General features: G+C 38.9%; 1 protein-coding gene across 1 annotated transcript in view; it reads left to right on the top strand.

Annotated features, from left to right (window-relative positions):
- Positions 1-21,917, top strand: part of LOC114001925 (protein alan shepard-like) — a gene marked incomplete at its 3' end in the record, with an annotated part of 384,849 nt that overhangs the window by 343,673 nt on the left and 19,259 nt on the right. The window contains exon 4 of the mRNA XM_027747507.2: positions 14,616-14,785. Within this exon, the coding sequence (XP_027603308.2) occupies positions 14,616-14,785 (170 nt within the window). The remainder of the gene's footprint in view (positions 1-14,615; positions 14,786-21,917) is intronic.

Genomic DNA, 21,917 nt, shown 5'->3' with positions numbered 1-21,917 from the left:
TGTGTTAATGTACTAGTAGCTTACTGCAGAAGAATTACTGAAGACCATAAAAAGCATTAATGAGAAAAGAAAAGCTGTTACTTTTGTGAATAAATGTAAGATATGGAGACTGAGGAATGCAGTGAAAGCATATATGTAACTCCATAGCCATTGCTGTATTTTTCAGAGCTGTGGTACTGAGTTGCAGGCATCACTCTACACATTGACTCTCACCTGTGTTTTCCCATTTCACCATCAGAGCCTGAACAAATCCTGTATTTACAGATGCTCTGAGGCATCTTTATGCAGCTGATAATGTTTAGAAGGGGGAAGGGAGGGAAAGGTTAGAGGATGTCAGGAGGACACTTGTGGCTTGAAAACCCTCAGTATACAGCCTGCAAAGGAATTGTGTCATCCTTGCCAGACCGGTGGATTGTCAAAAGTCTACTGGCTACAGAGGCTCTTCCAGATGTCTTGGGAGCAGGGCACGGTCTCGAATGTGGGGAGCCTGAGAGGGGGCAGGGAAACCTGGGCTCTGTTTGGCAGCAGAAAGCTATGGCATGATCCCTCTCAGAGGTGCCATGTTGGTGCATGTATTTCCTCCTCTGCAACAGCATTTCTTCTGTTAGGAGTGGTGGGATGAGGGAATTGTAATGATGAATGGATGTCAATGAAATACATAATAGTCTGATAACAGGTTGTTTCTATCATCGTAAGACTTTTTGCCCTGTAAGAACTAGAATAAGCCCAGGATTTAAGAAAGCAAATTTAGTGGTAAGCCGTTGCAAACAAAATATTAGCATATGAGGCATAACACAGATATTTAACACCAGTAAAGAATATCAATATATTTTTAGTATAGGATTCCCTTTTTCTTTTTAGGAGAAATCCCTAAGAAGAAACATTTTAATATAGACATTTGTTTTTAAAAGTGCATTAAAAACATCCAGCACTTTTAATAATATGACTCTGTATTTCAGCAAATGCATCACCATGTCAACAGTATTTCTGTTGACTTGCAAAAGATGTGATAGCAATCCACCTGACTGTGTGGCTAACACCCCCTCATATTTTTGAGGATTGTCCATGTAAGACATGGGATACAGAGTTTCACATAAAATGTTCTGAATGGTAGAAAGAAGGTGGGAAAAGAACTACTGCAAAATTTTTCTTGTAAAAAAAGAGTGGGGACAAGCAGCACCAATTAAATTTTTTTGGTGGCAGATTTAAAATACACAGATTTTTTTTTTTCTTGAGTATAAAATTTAGTTCTAAAACTGGTTCCCACAAAGAGGTTTTTAGAGGACTAAGTCTAATGGGTCAAATCACAGAAGACATAGACCCTTCAGGATGTGTTAGGATGACAGTCTGTGTACAGCCTCTGGTTGGGAAGTTGCAAAGTGAGAGGTGTTCTGTGGATATTTACTCTCTGTTTGCATTTCTTATGCCATTTCCCAAGACGGTCCCACCTGTTATTAGTAACACCCAAATATAAATCTCTCTGCTAGGTGGGCTTTTTGTTTTCCCAAATGGGTTTTTTCTTACAGAAAGTAACTCTCAGCTTCTGTTATTCTGATAATTCTGTTAGAGGAAGTTAAGTTTATATAGTCAAGGAGTGAGAAGTTAGGAAATGTTGGAGTTCTTTGTGAGCCTGTGGAGCCTGAATTTGGATCTTGTGTGAGTAATCATTACCACGTGGTCATTTTCTTGGTTGGATACATTCTGCTTTCCACAAGACCCCAGCCTTTGATGCATTTAGTGATAGTTTGGTTCTCTGTGTTGTAAGTAGGATGCAATCCTGCAGCTGTTCTCAGACCCACCTGGGAGACCTGCAGTATTTGTGCTGCTGTCTTTCAGTGTACCACTGCAGTTATTTTTCAAGTTTTCTTGGACCAAATTCCCCGAAACTGAGGCTTAAGTTGTAGTTAGTACTTTAGATGTGTTGTGTGTGAGACTTTATGCCCAAAATTGAGCCTAGATACTCTGAGTACCTGGACTGAGTACACTGCCCATTGGGACCTATGCCTTGATATGATTGGGGGAGTCAGATTATCTTCACTGTTTTAAGAAGATGATAAAGAAAGTCAATTTGTTGTAACTATAGGTACATTTAATTTAAAATCTGACCTTTGATTTTCTGATGGCAACTAGGAGTGTCATTAATTGTCTCAGAGATTTTTAAAGACCTGTCAGTTTATTTAATTTCAAATGACTGAGAACCAGACTTTCTTTAAAATTAGAGAGTGTTTCCTTAGACTACACCGTAGATCTTCAAAGAAGCTGAGGAATAGGATTTTCACTATTTCTAATTCCTTTAATCCGAGGATATTGTATTAATGCAAATACAACTGCTGATGCAAATACTACTGCTGTTGAAATCTGTGTGGAACATTGTTGTTTAATAATGACTTTAGCAAATAAACTAAACTTGAGGTCAAAGCATACCAAAGGAATAAAGTTCAGATGTCTCAGTTTTAATAAATCCTCTGTTGTGCCGTTGAATTTGATTATAGGATGCACCTGCACAAAGCACTTAGTAGTCATTTGTTCTGTAAGTAAGCTTGGAGGGTTTTTAACTTGCATAATGCCTGAGGTGAAGGAGTTTTATGCTGATTAGTTCTTTTGTATAGCATTGGATGTATTGACATATATATTTTCAGCCAGCCCTTATCTCTAGTCAGTCCATCGCTCCCCCTACCTTGGTGTTATCTATGCGCTCCCTCCTGTTGTCCAGCTGTTGGTGACTGTGCTGCATTGGAAGCCTTGCTAAAGTCAAGGTAAGCAACATCCACTACTATTCCCTGATCTGTAGAGCTGGTTGTCTCAACACAGAAGGTGAGCAAGCTGGCCAAGTCTTGTTTGCCCTTACTCATCCATGCTGGTTGCACTTGGCAACCTCGTCCCTCGTGAGCTTAGACACAGTACCTGAGACTTTTCTCTTTAGTTTTGCCAGGCTGTGGCCAGCGTGCTTACCCCCAGATCTTCCCTTTTCTGAAGATAGGTGTAATGTTTGCCTTTTTTTCCAGTCATCAGGAATATCCTGATGCCTCCAGTTGCCATGGCCTTTCAGAGACAACAGAGAACAGCCTCTGGGTGATGCCAGCTGTCTCCCTTGCAGTTGGTGTTCAGTAACCTCTGACTGGCTTCCTGGAGTAGTTTCTAACGTAATCCTTCTCTTCTTGGACAGCACTTCTCACCCCAGGCCCAACTACTAGGTGGAGACAACTGAGAGACCTGTCAGCAGATCTTGCTAGTGGAGACTGAGGCAAAGAAAGCACCGAGTGCCTCCATCTGTCCTTTATCACTCATCCCCTGCGCTATTTAGCCATGGGCAAATGTATTCCTTAGTCTTTCTTTTGCTGCCAATGTGCCCATATTCCTTATTGCCCTGATATTCCTAACCAGTTTCTACTCTAGCTAGTAACAGAGTGTGTTACTATTACAATCTGATTATTATTTTGTTAGAAGTATTGCAGTTGTCACTCTTCCTCATCCTGGGTTGTGGTTTTTTTTAATGTAAATTATTTTTCATTTTAGACTTCAAGTCTTTTTTTTTGCACAACATTTTGTGCATGTGCATCTATAACAGTGGTATTAAGTGGTATTAAGACTTTAAGATATTTATATATATATGATTTGAAATATAAACCTTATTGTTACAATCCATCATTCTTAAAGCTTCTATTATAAACCTTGGTATAACATTATTAAGAAAATGTATTAAGGAGATTTTCTTTCTTCCCTTGCTTATCCTGATTTAACATTTGAAATTACTTCAAATACATATTCTTTCCAGAGAAAAAAATGCCAACTTAAAAAATAAATCATGCATTAATGAAAAATATTAAAAGGACAAAAAGCCAGAAAGCTAACAGAAAAGACTGGAGGCAATGTTGCAGTGTAGAAGAAAATTTAAACTTTTGTTTATCAAGAAATATGTAATTTGGATGAAAAACATATTAAGTAGAGGTGGATGTGTTAGAACCTCTCTTCTATTTTTTTTTTTTTTAACTTTCTGGTTTGTTTCAGGAATTTAGCATATGTACCCTGTTACTCTGAATTCCTATTGCTTGCCACAGGAGTACCTCATTATCCCAATTAGTGGTTTGTTACATTTTACACAGATCCATAAGGAAGCAGCTGAGTCCCCACATTTCAAGGCTCTTCCCCTCTGAGCGCAGAAGTTCAGGTTCTTTGTATTGTTATGCACAGTATGGAAAAAGCACGCCAGAGGGCCTAAAATGGTTTAAGGCAATGCATCTTCAGCTGAATCTGTGTATGTTAGCAGGATACTTGGCTCACCATGCCACAACTTTTAGCAGAAACTAATGATGATTTTAGGGAACTGAGAAAAGAAAGTTGTTATAATGAAATTAAATTTCTGTACTGCTTATGAGACATTCTAAGCATATCAGAAAAAAGTGAGTGGGTTACTTTTACCAAACCAAAAGTTAGATTTGTGTGGATATTTTAATTGAGTCAACATTTCTGAGTGCATGAGTCAAATGACATTTGAGACTTTGGGCAAGCACAGTAGCACAATCTGTTGTTGAAGAAATGGGAAGAAACTGAGAACTTATACCATAGTAAATTTAGACCTTTTCAATTTCCCCCTCTCCCATTCTGAGAAGTGCTTAAAAGCAGAGGTGGTGGAAACACTGAAGAAGCAAGTAGAAATTAGACTGGAAATGACTTGCTGAATAATACTGGATTGTAAAAAATGACGAGTCTCTAGTGTATCCAACCAGCAGGTCAAATTTGTGCATATTCAGATTCAATGATTTTGTAGCAAAATGAACATTCTAAAGTTGTTTTTATTTTTCAAAGAAAAGTCCATGGGTTTTATTTGCTTTCTAGCAAAAACAGATGTCAGAATCTCACTAGCTGCAGAGAAATAGTTGTCCTCTTACAGCGGCTTTAAGTATTACATGATTTAGGAGGAGACTTCCATAATTCAATTGTCCTGTGGACCCAGGACTGCAACAAAGTATGTGCTGAGCAGTAACTGCTGTGGCATCTACTTAGACAGGTGGTCAAATCTGCTTGTGGGTGGCCTGATCAGTTGCCTCAGTCTGCATTTGGTGTGAATATAGGGTGTATCTTGAGAGTTTAGTGCTCAGGCTTCAATTTAGCTTAAGGTAAGTATGATTTCCTTGTAAGAGTATGAATGGAAACAAAAATATGGAAATATTGTATTTCATAGATCCAAAAAGACGTAAGTGTCAGGGTTTTGTACTCAGTGGATGTTTAAGTAAATTCATTCTCCAAACCAATGTAATTTACAGAAAACTGAATTTTAAGGGAAAAAAATAGAAATGCCTGTAAATAAATCAGTGGTTTTTCTGAAAATTCCAAAGATAGGATAAAGAAGTTCTCTATTTTTGCATTAATTATTCCATTTATTTAGTAAATTTTGCCTCCAGTGGATTTGATTGATGTTGTAAAGAAATTTTAAATGTAAGTTATATTAGATGCTTGTTAAATCAAAGAAAATTAAACAGCATTTCCCATACTACCTCCTAAGTCTGCCACGTGTAATCTAGAGAAAATGGAGATTTGATATGGCACGGGAGTCTGCAGTAACAAACTGGAGAGTGTTTATTCATCTTCCTTTGCATATGATTTAAAGCACTTACTGAAACTAGCTGAAAGTGTGCTTAAATCTCAAAATGCTTCATGGTGTATCTCACATTCCCATGTACATAACATTTTGTGTGCTCCTGGGATGTCAGTAATGTGATGCTCAAATCTGCTTTTGACCTGAAGAAGGTCTAGAATTCACCTCATCAATCTAAGTGGGCCTAAACAGTGTCCTGACTCATGTATGATGGTGATTTCATTATGAAGTTCACTCTCTTACACAGACAACTTGTTTTAAGAATGTAGAAGAGTACCTAGTATGGGATAGAGAGATTCTTAACGTGGGGTTTCAGCCCCAGCTACCAGTGGTGAGCCCTAGCTTCACGTGGCCACCCTAGCTTCCCTACCTCTCTTACCCTTTTTTTTTGGTACGGTATTCAGGGTTGTCAGAAGAGTGAAGGTGCCCAGCACCACCTTGGCCAACTATGTCTATAGGCTGACACCTTAATCCTAACCACTACCATTAGATTCTTATCCCCACCATATCAGCTTACTGTTGGAAGGCTTTCTAGCTGTCCTTTAAATGACACTGCATACATTGGTCTCATGAGGCTGGTTGTCTCCTCTTCTTCCTTAGGTAGAAGAAGAAAGGTAGAAACTGTTATGACTTATGTGAACAATTTTTTTAAAAGCTATTTGCTATTATAACTTGCTGGATGAGTTTGCATTGGAAGCAAAACTGTGGTGAGGTTTGTGATGGCTCATATCTTCTGTGGGCACCCACTGGCCCCCAGCCTGGGACCAGTGTGTTACTGTAGCTCAAGGGGTCTCAAAGAAAACATGATCTCTCGTGATTGTGAAATGTCCTGGTTCTGTCCTGATGATGTCAAGTTGTTGACTTTGGGAAAAACCTTTCCCAAACTCTGCGTTCTGTGGATTCCTTTGGCCGCAGGACAGGAGGCACAACTCATCTTTATATAGCACTGGGTGGAGGAGGCAGAGCTTCCTCATACATATCTACAAAAGATTGTTGTGGTAACATGGGGAGATGATGAGGGACATTCCTGGGGAGCTCTGCCACCCCTAATTCCTCCATTACCCCAGTGCTTATGGCAACAGTGGCAGGTTTCCTGCTTAATTGTTCCATAAGAAAGACAAACTGAGGAAACTTGGGTTGGATTTTGAAAAATCTTTTTGGTGGGGCTTTCTTTCTGCAAAATGAAAACATCTGCTTCTGATCTCTGCTCACCAAATTCTCAAGTGGAGAGGAAAGAGATGATATCGATGTTTTGGTTTTGTTTTGTGCTCTAAGTTCGGCATTATGTGGTGGGGTTTTATTATAGGCAGGTCCTCTCACCAGTGTTGATGCTGTGGTATGTGTGGACTGTGTGCAGAAAAGCAATACAATGAAGCACGTGCCTCCTGCATCTCATTTCCAAGATGTTTTTAGTCTGCCACATGTAAACAAACACCGAGAGAGTAAATTTAGTTTCTCAGAACCAAAAATGTGTTTGTTTCTGCAATCATTTGGAAAGTTAAGTATCAGCCTTTTGATCTGCATCTTAACCTCCAAATGTACCGACAACTCATTATTGTAGCCCCAGAACTGGCTATGTGAAAATGTAAGCAAAAACAATAATTTCTGCTAGAATTTATTATTTTTCCCTCCATTTTTTTTCAGTGCAAAGTTGTATCACAAGCAGTAATTGCTGTCATATTTTGATCTGTGCTCTAAAACGTTCTTATTAGATGAATTGTAATGTTTTATTGTCCAGATTGCCCAGATTTAGTATTTTAAAGATCTAGATTCTGTTCACATTTAGTCTCAGTACATCAATAAAATATGCATGGATTGGATAATGAAGCAATAACACTAATTTATGTCAAAGAATATAGGCTATTGTTTATGGGTTTGCCAAAGTGCCAAAATGCGTTATCTATAGAAAGAATTCTTCTTCTCCCTTACTGAGAAATAAATAATGCCTCAGGAATACTCCGTCGTGGGAGCCTCCTGCCATGAAATAAATGGGAGAAGACTAGGCTGTGAAGGTTATTTTCTACTCTGGGTAATATGTATTTGGTGACATAGCTCTTATTGCTAGTCTTTGGCTTTTTAGTGTTAAGGACTATATTTTACCCTCCTATCTGGACCTGAGAAGCCCTAAATTCAGAGAAGTTACCATATCTTAGTCCAGAGCTACTGGTGGTCTATGGATAAACAGAAAATTGCTTATGAGGGATGAGGAGTTCTATTTTTGATATAGCGACATGTAGGGAGGAGAGGTTGAAGAGCTGGAGTGTTGGCAGCTTGGCAGCTTACATCTATTTTGTGACCATAAGTCATGGAGGCAGCAATGACCGGGGTATTCTCTGTCTGCAAATGATACTCTTCATCTCTGTGCTGTTCCCTTGTCTTGGACTGTTTTTTGTTGGGGCTAGTGCATCCTCAGATGAGAGGATTGTCAATCTCTCTTAATGTTTTATACTTTAGTCGACTTTATTATTTAAACTTCATCACACTTCGAAATAAGCTGCTTTTCATCTGACCAATTTGCTTTAGAAATTTCTCATTGATAATGGTGGAATTATGCAGTGATGTATGGATTAACATATTTCAGTCTGTCCTAATGCAAATAGAAGATCAGTGAGAAAATTGTCAGGCTTCTAGTGTATGTGACCCTGGTTAACGATTGCTAAACTCTCAGTGCTCTTGAGGATAGCCAGAAGAGTGAGTTGCTGTTGTTTTCTGTATTTTTGCTTGGTTGTTTTTAATGAAGAAAACTTATAAAATGACACCTACTGGCAGGTCTGTAAGTGCTGTGTTTATAAGATGCTAAAATCTGAGCAGTCATGACTTGGAAGAGAAGTATTTTGGAACGGAGAAAATTCAGCCAAATTGTACCTAAGCTTATGCTCTGTGATTGTGCTCTATGATCTCTAGTGCTTTGTGCTGGGTTCAAGGGAATTGTAAGGAGTATTTAGCCTACTAATTTCAACAGCTTTGTCTGCGAAACAAAGATCTCAAAGTATCTTACTGACTCATCAAATCCCATTGTTAATCTGACTGTTGGATGACTGTTGTGCCTGTAGGAGGACCAGGTTGGGCTTTTGCTTCATAATTGCCATTTTCCCCAAGTGACTTTTTTTTTTTTCGTGTGAAAAGAAAGAAAGGGTAAACAAAAGAAAGTTACACCTTTTTCCTATGTACTAAAGATATAATGTCTAATAGAGTAAGTTCGATGTATACGAGAAGTAAGATCACAAGACCACCACAGAATGCATAATTCTGTTTTTAAATAAAAAATATCATTAATGCCAACTAATTGGATTAGTATTTATTTTTTAACATTTTTTCATTCATTCAGCTTAGATAAAGAATAGCAAAATCACTGTATGCAGAAAAGATTTTTACCTGCAAAAGAATTAGTTATAGCTCTAGTTATTAAGTTAGACTTTAATAATGTTTTTCCCATCTTTAAGTAATATTGCAATCCTTAATAGTGTCTTTCATCCAGTAATCACAGAGCATTATATATGCCTTAAAAGGGTAAAGAAGAATCATTGCAGATTAGTAAACTGAGATGTAAGGAATCTAAATGACTTGCTTGGGGTAGCACAGTGATTTTGCAGTACAGAGAGTGTAACCTGGCGACTCTGACTCACCGGGCTTCTTGTATCCAGCAAATCACTTTTAAAGGCCCTGGAAGGGATTCAGAGAAATCAAAACCCTCTTGAGGTGTGTTCTGGTTTTCTTGATTGAAAGAACTGTGATGGAACAGACTTTGAACCTTATTGTCTGTCTTCATCTTCTGAGTTTACTTACATTTTCACATGCCATTCCTTTACAAATAGAAAATGTTGCCAACTTGTGGGTTGTTGCTTCTACAGAAACAGTCTAGGAAGCTTTGGTACTGTGCAGAGGGGTTAGAAAATATGTGCACTTTTACATCTGTTTATTTTCTGTTAGATGCCTAGGGAAAGACCTGACTATCTGGGGAAGCATCCAAAAGAAGCTCTGTCTTCCCGGCCTTCATTGACCAGATGGGAGATAGACGATAGTCATGGCTGGATTCTGCAAGACCAGTGAATGCCCTACAAACTCAGGAAGAAAATTATGATTTGAGCTCCCTTGACTGCAGCCTTTTGAAAATACACGAGGTTTTTGTGTTGCCCATTTCAATGTTCATCTTTTATTCACTTTTCTATTCCACCTGTCTATGGATGAGAAATACAACTTACCTTCTGGTACTGTTTCTCACTGAGGAAGCAAACTAAAGGCAGAAGAGTTGTTGTGACTTTTATCTAGTTCTTTTTATTATATTTTCCCTATCACTCTGTTTTCTCTTCTACTGTGATGACTGCCTTTTGCTTAATACAGGATTTTCTGTTCAGTCAGCTCCAAAATCCCATCAACAGGCTGAAAGTTGGTGGCATCCTCTCGTTGTTTGTATAATTGGCCAGTAAGAACCCTCCAGGTCACAAAAATTACATCTTTGTACAGTTGAGGTGTAGAGAGAACAGTGTTTGGCTAATGTGAGCAGTAAACTGGTATTTGCACAATTTATTTGTATTTACTTTGTCTTATTTTCTCCATCAGGAGCTAAGGGAATTGGGTAGCAATTGGGCACTGAGATGAATCTAGCAGCTGGAAAACACTCTGTTCAGAGTGAAATGGATAGTGTGTGTTCACAATTGCTTGAATAACACGTTTTAATGCAGGACTGTGTCGTATTAATTTTTTAATATAAAATATGCACTATGATAGGAAAAGTCAGCATATCAGTGTTAATGGGGAATCTTTCCAAGACCTTCCTTTCAAGTGGATAAAAGAGTACAAATTTGGGATAGCCAAAGGTGACTACAAACAAATTGGCCGGTCCATTAGCATAGCTGTCCAGCTGCATCCTAGGCTCAGAGGCTACTCCAAAACCACAAGCCCAGCCACCTCAGAAGCCTGCCAAGGAGCCAGCTGCTGCTAATAAAGCAGACTCTACAACTTGGCATCTAGGACCTCTGATTCCCGTCCAAAAGGAATTGTATGTGAAAGATATTTGAAATTTGTCTTTTAAAGTAGTGTTTTGCTTTGAAAGAAAAATGCTTTAGCCTAAACTTGCAACAAGTGAAAAACTACAAAAGAGTAGTTGGTTGCCATGGGAAGATAAATACTGTTCTTGTGTAAGGAGGTTGGATATTGGAAGGAGGAGCGTTGTTCGTTTAGTATCCAAGAGGCTTCTGGTTCAGCGTTTCTGGACTATTTAGTTAGAAAGACCAAGGTATATCATTATTCATGCTTAGCTGTGTGCACTTCCACGGGACACTTAGTTTCAGAGAGCTGAACTGCAGGGTTTAAGCACAAGGGTGTGTTCCTGAGACTGGATAAGAATTAAGCACATTAATTTCTCACTTTTAAATAATGTAAAAGGGGAAATTTCATTCATTTTTCAAAATGAAAACAAATCCTATTTAGCCATCCATGCTACATTAATAAGCTGCTTGGAATGATCTACAAACCAGTTCACTCCCCACACACTCCCCACTGAATAATGAAGCATGAGAATTGAAAAACTAGTTGGTTGTATTGGTTATTTGAAAAATTAATGGCAAAACCAGCTCTGAATTCCAGCTTCCTTTTGAAGTGAAACACATAGATTTTGCCTAATACTTTTTTTTCTAGATCTGCAGGTCCTGTGCTTGGTTGTGCTGGCAAACCTCTTTCCCAGATTTCTACAGCTGGTATTGGGGTGTTTTGAGCCAGTCTTGACAGTGGTGCTCCTTATGGCTCTTGTGGTAGAGAAGTTAAGTGCTTTGCCCTCAGCCACGGAGAGGTCCAATGTCAGAACAAGACACAAATTTCCTGCTGTTGAGTGCACAGGAGGCTCCCCAGGCAGTGCCCTGCTTCAGTATCATCCAAGATCCTGTAGCAAGTGGTCCATATCTGGGATCATCATCGGGTTACCATTAATTTCTTTCACTCCAGTTATTATGTGGAGATTAACAAACCAGACCCTTTGCTCATTTGGAGGCAAAACGCATACTTCTGCCATCAGTCATACACTCATTGGCTCAGGAAACAAGAATCCGAAGCTTTCTTCTAACCTGAAGCTTTTTAGTCTGGCAACCGGCCAGAAGATGTCATCAGCCTCAGTACAGGCAATTTTGTAATCTTTCTGCGGATGGTATTCTGGGGTATTGGATATGCATGGAAACTACTGTGGGCTGCTGTGGCTGAGATTTATTAGTGAAGAGGGTTTGGAGTATAGCAGGGTTTGCTGGGCTGAGAAGATCAGCATCCTCCAAATTGGAGTTGCGGCTGCCTCTCTGCCCATCCTTAAAGCGTCTCCCAGGATGCTCCTGTGAATCCAGGCATCCATGTGTGCCTATTGTCTGAGCAGCTCTTACTTGGAAGACAACCTGTCCTATGGCCTCATTCTCTCTGTATACTGAGGACTTTTTTTTTTTTTTTAATAGCTGTGGCCTTAAAATCGGTGTAACTGTAATTCGTGTTCACTTCTGCATCCCTTTTCAGCTGTCTGAGAGGGATAAAATGTCTTAAGCTTAAATTAGAATTAGGCTCCCAGTGCTCTCCTCTGTGTGAGGATAAAGATCTTATAATAGAATGAAAATTGCTCTTTGTATTTCAAAGGTATATTTCCACTTTTTTTTTCTTGCTTATTAGGTTGACGTGAGAATAGGACATTTACTCATTATCCTTGGCTAAGACATATATAATAATATCGATTAATAATTAAAGTACATACAACTTTATTGGCTTATGGAAAAATCTTTCATTGCTTTACATCATTTGCGTCGATTCATTATGTATGGTAAACTTAGAGGTGTAGGGGAAAGCAGGAAGAGTGTCACCTTGACCTTTATTTATTCACTTATTTATATTAGCTTAGGAATGCTCAAAATATGCAAGATTACCATGGGATGTTTCCTGAGCTCCTGATACATTAAATCCAAATGTATTATACAGTCATATCTACCTCTTCCATGGCCTTGCAGTGCACAGAGATTTAACTATGCTTCAGCCAGGATGTTTGAAGGTCTGGGTGCCTATGTATTTAATAGAGGTTACTGTTGCCTACAGTGCTATCCAGCTGGGCCAGGGCTGTGGCATGGAGCTGATTTCCAGGATGTGTCTCCATCACTGGTACTCAGTTGAGGCAGTTCCCTGTGCTGGTACTCAGGACTGCTGCTTCAGCTCTCTATTTCTGGGAATGACATTGAAGCTCAGGTGGGTGGGGATTACCCAGTGATAAAATGTGTGTGCAGGGAAATATGATCTGAATGCATTAAGTGCTTTTGCTTGTCAGCAAAACTGTCTATGCAGACACTTGGGGAAGGCAGCTCATTGTCCTTTCTCTTTTACTGTAGAAGAGAGTGAATGCCACTACTTGCTAGCATGATGATCACACTATTGAAGTGTTTTCTCCTTTTAATGGCTCCTACTTGAGTCACATTACAACCAGGTGAGATTGCAGAAGAATTCTGATGTCTTGACACCTGATGCTGTGTCCCCCTCTCATTGTTTAAATGGGAGAAACAAGGAAGGAGAAGGCAGCAGGAAAGGCATCACTGCAAGTGTGGTGTTTCATTTCATCAAAACCTCTGAGCTTCACCTGTCACTGATGCTCCTCTTATGTTCTCCAACTTTTTTTTGGTTCTTCTAAATAATGGGACTTGTTTGAAAGAGTTTAGACCTACTAATTTAAAAATATCCAACTACCAAGACTGTGATTTTGTGTGTGCATAATTATAAACACTAAAATAGGGCCACTGAAATTAAAGGGGCAGTTGATTAGCATGATCAGAAATACTCACAGACTTAAATATTTTCTCTGTTCAAGGCTTAAATGCAGAATGAGCATATTAGGAGTCACTTAAGTGTTATTGCTACTATAATGAAAATTGCAGATGTTTTGCCTTTATTAGTCCATTAGCATAGCACGGTTAACTTAGCATTGGCCCAACATTTACCTGCTGTTGTCACCACACATAAAGCAAGCAGAATATGCTGATCAGCTTGTGGAAATGGGATTTCCTCCCTCTCAGCAGATGGTTACATTCCTAGAGCTCTGACTCCATTCCCTTGGCTGCCTGTCTAGGGCTTGGCCCTCAGCATCCCCCAGTTCCTATAAATTCACCGCTAGAGCTCAGTTTTTCTTGCATAGGTCACAGTGGTGACAGGATAGCCTCCTACTTCCAACCATTTGTCCATTCTCCTGGCAAGCACTCTGTGCTGTGAGTAAATACTCTGGTGGTCAGGGCACTGAGGATGGTTGCAGCAACTAAAATTCCCTAATTTTGTCTCAGATCAGAGATGTTTAGGTAATTTTTATAGCATGTGTGTGTCTTTCTTCATAACGTGTATTTTACCAGGGAGCTGGGGGTGGGGAGGGTGTTGTTCTCCCTGTGAGAACGCCTCCTTTTTTAAGTGGTATTTCTCAGTTGTTGTGTGTGGTTTGTGGTTGTTCAGAAGTGGGTAAGGTTTTCAGAGCAGAAGGTCTTAGCCTGATCGTCTTTTCCAAACCCTGTTTCTCTATTGCGAAAGACATCTGTAAGGGCAGAGTCTTTTCAGGCTGCTTTGGATTTTTTTCTCTCTTAGCTAGCCAACTCTCTGCCACCTGACTGTTCATGTGCTGAGTGCTCCTCATGTTTAGAAAAGACTAAGTAGGCTTCTGGCATCAGCTTCTGTACCTATGGCTACATATTCTTATTTGTGTCTTAGAGTACTCTTAGAGCAAATTGTGTTTAACTTCTTTCTTTAATACAGGTTACTCTCTGAGTATCTGTCGTTTCAGAGCTTTATTTTGTAATCTAGATAAAATAGACTTATAATCTAGCTACTTTAATTCCCAATTAAAAAAATATAGTAAATATAGTAAAATAATATAAATATAGTAAAATAATGCACTTCATAGCCAGGTGGAGGTGGTCAGGGAAGGTAGGCCAAGCATAGCATAGTTCTGGAGTTACCAAGGTAAACCACATGCGTCTGTCATGCTTTTACCTTTTACAGTAACAGCATTTTTGTTTTGATCTGTTTCCAGCAGTCCTATGCACCAGCTCCCCACCCCATGGCTCCTCCCAGCCCCAGCACAAACAGCAGCAACAACAGCAGCAACAACAGCAGCGGAGAGCAGTTGAGTAAAACCAACCTGTACATTCGAGGCCTTCCACCCGGCACCACTGACCAGGACCTTATCAAGCTGTGCCAGCCGTAAGTGCACTTAAAATACTCAGTGTTCTTTGGGGTAGGAAGATGTCAAAGCTCGCCTTCCAGCTTACACTTATGTGTGACCACAAAAAGACATCAGAAGCCTCCTACACTTGAAAGTTAAGTGTTATTCCTTTAGTTTGAATGGCTAATTAATGGCTGTTGAAAACCTTCAGGTAAAGAGTTTAGGGGAATAGGGAGGTGAGGGCCTTCACAGTGACTTCTGTTTATTCTAATCTGGTTGATTTCTTATGTTAACAGGAGAATCTGCATGACAGGAAAACCTCTCTAATGACAAATTTTATAGTTATAATGATCTGTGAATCATAACCTGATGCACAGCAAAATATGGGTGTTCCTTCCCGAATCTATCACATTTTATGGTTGCCGTGTCACACGTTGCTGGGCTCAAAGATTGAGAAGTATGAAACCCACTGAAGGTGGTGTCGTAGCTGTATAATGAACAGCTAACTAACTGCAGTTCCACTGAAAAATGGTGATGTAGAAAGTAGCACCTTCTACCCTCCTGTTTATCTGAAGTCATATTTACAGATTGTCCTGATAAATATCAGTTTTACTGTGTTTTATTCCTGTTGAAACCAAAGAGGCAGCGAAAAGAGCTCTGCTCCTCATGTATCATCAAAAGAACTATATCCTAAAGCACTGCACCCTTCTATCCTTCTTCACTCAACTGAATGTTGTGGGCAATATAGGTAGAAATGAGAACCTGATTGGATTTCCAAGGTCTTGATTAGTACTGATGTCGTGTAGGACGGGACTAATCCAATTTGAAATTCCAACCAGAGATCACCTGGCTGGAATTTAGGATAATACATTTTTTTTGTGTTATAATGAGAGGAGGGAGATATTTGAAAAATAAAAATCCACCCTTGTATGATGCAGAACTGTGGTGGTTTTGCCGTAGAATCATCTGTTCCAAAAGACAACAGCATCTCTACTATTTGTCATTACAAATCAGCCTTTCAAATAGGGATCAATAGATGAAGTTTGGTAAAGCAAGGAACAGTCTGGGGCTGATCTACTGACTTGAATCCAAATGAGTGTTGTTTTGAAGCTTGTAATAGCAGTATCAATTTAATGGGTTGTTACAGTTTTATATCATTCTGCCTTTCCTGATTTTGATCAAAAACCCTGAAAGACTTCCCTGAGTATGCTTTATGTGGGCATGGCTTGCCAGGAGTGGAGCTAGCAGCCTTACTGAAGTGATACCTGGACTTTAGTAAAATTATGGTAGCTTGAAACTCTTTCCTGTGACTTTCTCCTGTTAAAGCTACTGCAGGTAGAACTGACTCACTGTTCACAGGAGTACAGAGTGCTGGTGATGTTTCATATTTCATGCAAGTTGAATCGTGAGTGTACCTGTCTGACATTTGTACAAACTACATTCATTGACACTTTCCACATGTGACAGTCACAGATAATACCAGTTCAAGGGCCGGGTCCTCAGTATGTATAAATTGATTGTAGTCTACTGACTTTCAAAAAGCCCTTTTGCTATAATCTTCTTGCAGTCTGTCTCTTCCCAAGTTCACACAAATGCTTTCAGCTGATCAGGACCGAACTAGTTATTCCTCAAGGAGCCTCACAACTTTGGTGCCTAGTGCTCAAGTCACGGTGTGAGCAGTGATACTTAAATCATGAAGTTCAGGGAGCACGTCCCTACCCCTTGTCTGCTTATGGGAAGTGCGCATCAAGTATCTGAGAGCTTCCTTTTGGCACTGTGGCAAAATTTTTAATGTGCTCCACTAAACTTAATCTGGTCTATGATTAGGGGACTTTGTCTTGCTATCATGAGATTCCTGTGTGAACAGATGCTCTTTAAGAAAAACGCTGACATTCATTTTGCTGAATGTCAGCAAGGAGAAACCAGATAGTTCTTCTGTCCTTTTTTTCAGAATATTAAAAGAATTTATCAAAGCAAAAGAGAAAGGCAATATAGGGAAACTTAAATATCTGAAAATGGAGGAATTTGTCCTGGCAGCATGTAGATTCTAAGTAATGTTTTGCAAGACATTTTCTTTACCTTTGCGTGTGGTTACACAGTAGAAGTGGATAAAGGTCCAAACCCCTTATCTTTCCCCCTGCCCCCTCCCGAAAAAACCCAAACCAAAACAAAGAAAAACCCCAAACCCTCCCTCACCCTCCACTCCACCACTAAAACCAAAACTAGCAATCTGCTGCTATATGAACATGTTGCCTGTGTATTTTGGTGCTGAAAAAAATCCCCGGAGCAGTTAATTAGGGGTGAGATAAGAAAGGGTTTATTTGCCAAGGCAGTAGGTGATATAGACGCGCGCGCCGGCCGTGCCCGAGAGGTTACATTTTATAGCATTATCCATCCAATCCCAGATGTGACCACCCTTTGGCCCTTCCTCTGGTCCGCCCCGGGCCCTCCCCCTGAGAATTGGGTCTGGGGTCTTTTTGGGACCACTTACTTCATCATCTTCAACTTCATCAGAGTACAAAGGGTACATTGTTACCTAGTTTTTGACCGTACGTCTGATTGTCTTCTGTGAGTTCTACCTTATGTGGCTGGGGGCTCACCATGTCTTAAAGATTTCATGTGAACAGGTATTCACAAACAAGCAGAAGGTGCTGTCTCTTAAGCTTCCTACATAGAAGTATTAGCATAATTTACTACAAGATGTGAAATGAAAACCTTACTTCTAATCCATAAATCATATTATTTTGCAGTACAAGCTTTTTGTGGAGCTGCATTCACCAAGCTAGCTGATGTCTAGCACATTGGTTCTCCTAGGCTAGCTGCCAGTGCCTAAAATGAGCCCTTCTGAACCCATTTCCTCTGCTCTAGCATGGGACAAGGCTGCCAGTAGTACACCTGTCACTTGTAATATCTGACATTTGGCAGGTCTGAGGAATAATCTTCTAAAGCCACAATATTTCTCTTTCAGAAGTACAGGAAATGCTGGAAATTCTTATGGTTACACACATTTATCATAGCCCATCCCATTTCCAGGTTTATTCTTGTAAGGAGGCCACCCTCTAAGTCATGTGTAAAGTTTTTAATTTAATTGCATTTTACCAGGTGGGTTGTGGAAAAGAAACCCTTTAATCAGAATTGTTTGATAACGTATGGGGCTCTTTTGGTGAATCCTGCCTGCTTTTCAGTCTTTCTGTTGTGTGTTTTTGTGTGGTGTGTGTTACACACTAAATAAAAAACAGACTGGAGTACCACTGATGCTTGAAGTGCAGAGTCCATTACACGTGATGTGAGACATTTCTGACAAATGTTCTGACACTATCAAACCTTTTATCAATTTGAGAGTAACCTTGTCACAGTAATCTGTCAAACTGTTCATATGACTAAAGGAAAACAAGTCATCATAGACTGTACAGTAGCTGAGTAAATGAAAAAAAAATTGCTACTGGAAGATTTTTTTTTTTTATGTGGTTCTGATCCTCAGTACTTGGTTTAACGTGTGTCCAGCAAAGTTTCATCAAACTCCTTTTTGCAGCAGAAAACTGCTAGGCTGCACTGTACCTTTTGGGACTCTGTGCAACAACTCAGTCAAAAGTTACATCTAAAAAGAATGAGTAAGGGTGTTTAGCAAGCAAGAATCTGTTGCTCTTTTATGTATGTGTTGTCTTCTGGATTTTCATAAACACTGAGTAAAGAAACTTCCAAAACCAGACCTTGGCCTCTCTTAACCCTTTCTGAAGTTTTTTTAAAAAGAGGCTTTACACTCATCTGTGATCATATTGATCATCAGAACATATTAGTCTAAAATTTAAATATTTAAATATTTCATGTAAATAATATTAAATATCACATAATTAGCTTTTTTTTTTCTCTGAAGTGCAGAGTCTCTGCTGGTGCAGTGGTATGCACCATTATAAGTATATCTTCCCAGTCAAAATATGCTTTTAATCAAAAGTGAAGATAGTCAACCTTTAAATGTAACATTATAGACAAAAAAAATTGCATATTGTGTTACTGTACTAGCAAAATATAAATTATTATCTTTGAAATATTCGTAATCTGTCACTCTAATTTTCATGCACTGTGTTATATTTCATCCAGAAGCATTCCAAGATTCTCTTCAAAACATACACAGATGGCTTAGTCCATTGTTAGTATACTGGACACATCCCATTCTTCCTAACTACATCTCGGTGGAGATAGTTTGAATGAATTCTCTTGCACAGACTAAACATTTGAGCTTTATTACTTTGAAACATATTTAATTAAAAAAACTCACAGTCTGTCTCTTAAGATTTTGGTCTTTCTGTCTGTTCTTACATTTTTGCACTGATGAAGATTTAGGCTCCAAATATTTTAAAAGGTAAAATAAGTTTTGGAGAAGGGAAGGGAAATTTGGGAAAAGAGATATAAAATATCTCTTCCCTTCCCCCAGTAATTTTTTCAGGAGAAAATTCAGCTTAAAACCCCCAACATTTGACTAAAAACCAAGCCTTCTGCAATGCACAATTAAGACACTGACATGTATTCAAAAGATAATCCCTGTCCATCTTGATTCAGTCATTGTGACTTCATTGTGTTCCAGGGTAAAAGTAAAGGCCTTAATTAAAACAGCAACAGTAAAAATATCTAAACCTAAGGAGCAGCAAGTCTCTGTTGCTCAGGCTGACTCTTGAGGAAGATGAGATAGAATCTCACAGATAAATGGTTTTCCAGGTATAGGAAATCCCTATTGAATAATGATTGCCATGAACGCTGCTTTCTTTAAATAACCTCTAGATCCATATTTTTGTGCTGATTACTCAGGGTTTTGGGTTTGTTTTGGGTTAGTGGGGGTGGTTGTTTTATTGGTGTGGTTTTGGGTTTTTTTGTGTGTTTTTTTTCTTTGTTCTTGTTGTTTTTTGTTTGGGTTTTTTGTTTTTTGGGTTTTTTTTGAAGGTATCCCAGTTGACTCCTTGACAAGTTATCAAATGTGAGATTTTAGCCTCTCATTTGATTCTGAATGTCCTTGGTTTTGTCTTGTCAAACATCTGAATAAATATTCAGGCTGCCACTGTTTAGATTCTATTAAAGGGCTAGTCCCAAGGATAATGTAACCAAGGTTATTAATTGAAAAGTCATACATTAATTTACTTAAATCCTAGATTATTTCTGAAATGAACTGTGTACATTTCTTTTGCCCCCACAGAAAAAGGCTGAGTTCATGGAAGTTTCAGAGGGGTTCAGGGTGACTTTCAGGACAGGTTTTCTTGTCAAAAACTGCAACAACACAACATTTCTATTAGACCAAGCCTTATTGCAAGTTCATTATGGTCTTTCCTGCTATGTATTAAGGCAGCAAGAGCTGTATATTCCTGAATATTTTTATTTTCCTTCTATTTTGTGAAAATAACAAGTCTATGTTATATGAAAACTGATGAAATGAAGGTTTGGGAGAAGTAAGATCCCTTCCATTCCTTTTTTTTTCCTACCTTAAATTGTTAATCAACAGTAATTACTGTGAACTATAAATATAATAAGGGTTAACCAAAATACAATCTCCATAGTGAACTCAAAATCAAAAAAAACCAAAAGAATCTCTGTAGTAAATACATTGTTCCACAGTGAAGTCAGACAAAATTTATAGCCAGTATAAACTCATGTTCTCATCCTGACCCCAGTGAAAACAAACTCCAAACTATCTGAGACTTATGTAGCAGTGGTGTTAGGCCCTCTCTGCTCCTGTATTTTTAAGAAATAATCTTTCAATATGTAAAAGAGTTTACTGTGTTCTGTAGTCTTGTGTATGTTAAAGTAAGGTGCACTCTGGCTTCAATATTAATTCAAACAGAACCCAAACCTACGTCTCTTCTGTAATTTGTATCAGTTGACACCATCGCTGTGTGATACAGCAGGGACAGAGAGGGCGTGAAGGAGAGAGCGCTCATTCCGTGGGATTAACTCATATAGGAACCATGTGGAATCATACTGAATAGTTCCTGCTTAAAATCTTGATGGATATTTTGGTTGGGTCTATCCTAGTAATATGAGAACTGTGAATGGCTCTGAAATATGCTGAAGAGGTCAGTCTTCATGGGAACCAAAGATATGCCCAGACTTGAGGGGAAAAAAAAACAAAACACCAATTTTCCCTGCCTCCCCCCTGGATTTTCTTTGTTATTCCAACTAAAACCAGAAGTCCAAAGAAGGGTGTACTGTGAGGCCAAGCACAGCAAAGGTATCCTGATGGACTAAACACTCTGATACAAAGCAAGGAGAGGACTATATGAGTATATTCCTCTTATTTGTGAATGTGTGCATGTCCAGACCAAATCAAAACACACTGATGAGTTGGCTTGGAGAAATCTATGTCCTTATCAAGTTCTTTGTATCATGGACTTTTAGGAAAGGTTTATTAAGAGGAGCAGGAAAGAAAAAAGAAGATTAATACTTCTAAGTCAAAATGCCTTTGATCAGAAGCCAAATCGTGAACTTTAAGGATACACAAAGTATGCATAAAAGCAGGAACCTGAAGTCTTGGACATGATTTTTTAATTCTTTCATTGAAGACATGTTCATAGTGAGGATGCTTAATAATGCTATTAGAAACCTTGTGGAGTTGCTCTCTAGGTCTGCAATGATACAAGGCAGGGAACTTGTATTTCCTTTGAACAACATCTTGATTTCCGAAATAAGTTGATTTGCAGTTTTGCACTCAGTTATATAAATACTACATATTTGCAGTGTGTAAATATGGACATGGATGTACACAAGTTTTTTTCTCCTTTACCTGTTATTATTGAAAAATTATTTGTATATTAATTCCCATTGAAATAATCTCCAAATGTCTTCCATTGTTAAAAACAAACACTGAAGCTGCCCCAGTAGGCAGTGAACCAATTCTCTTCTTACCTTGCCTCTTTCATCAGGGAAAACAAAACTCTAGGTCAGCAAATGCCCGCAGCACTACAGAGAGCTCTATCTGGGATGTTAACATTCCCCATTGTCAGGAAGAAAGGCAGAAAAATAATCTGTGTAAAGTAATAAATGAGCACCTGCACTCTTCTCTGTTTTGAATGTGCCTGTCTTTTCACTGGAGTGTGACAGTGTGTCAGTGAGAGTTTCTCATCTCCTTTCAAGTTGGATGAACCTGATTTAATGGAAGATAGGGAAGGAGGCAGCATTCTCAGACAC

This window comes from Pipra filicauda, unplaced genomic scaffold, assembly GCF_003945595.2.
Source record: "Pipra filicauda isolate LSUMZ 115617 unplaced genomic scaffold, ASM394559v2 scaffold250_size1122263_pilon, whole genome shotgun sequence".
In the NCBI taxonomy this organism is placed as follows: Eukaryota; Metazoa; Chordata; class Aves; order Passeriformes; family Pipridae; genus Pipra; species Pipra filicauda.
This window is presented reverse-complemented; position numbering and strand designations above follow the sequence as displayed.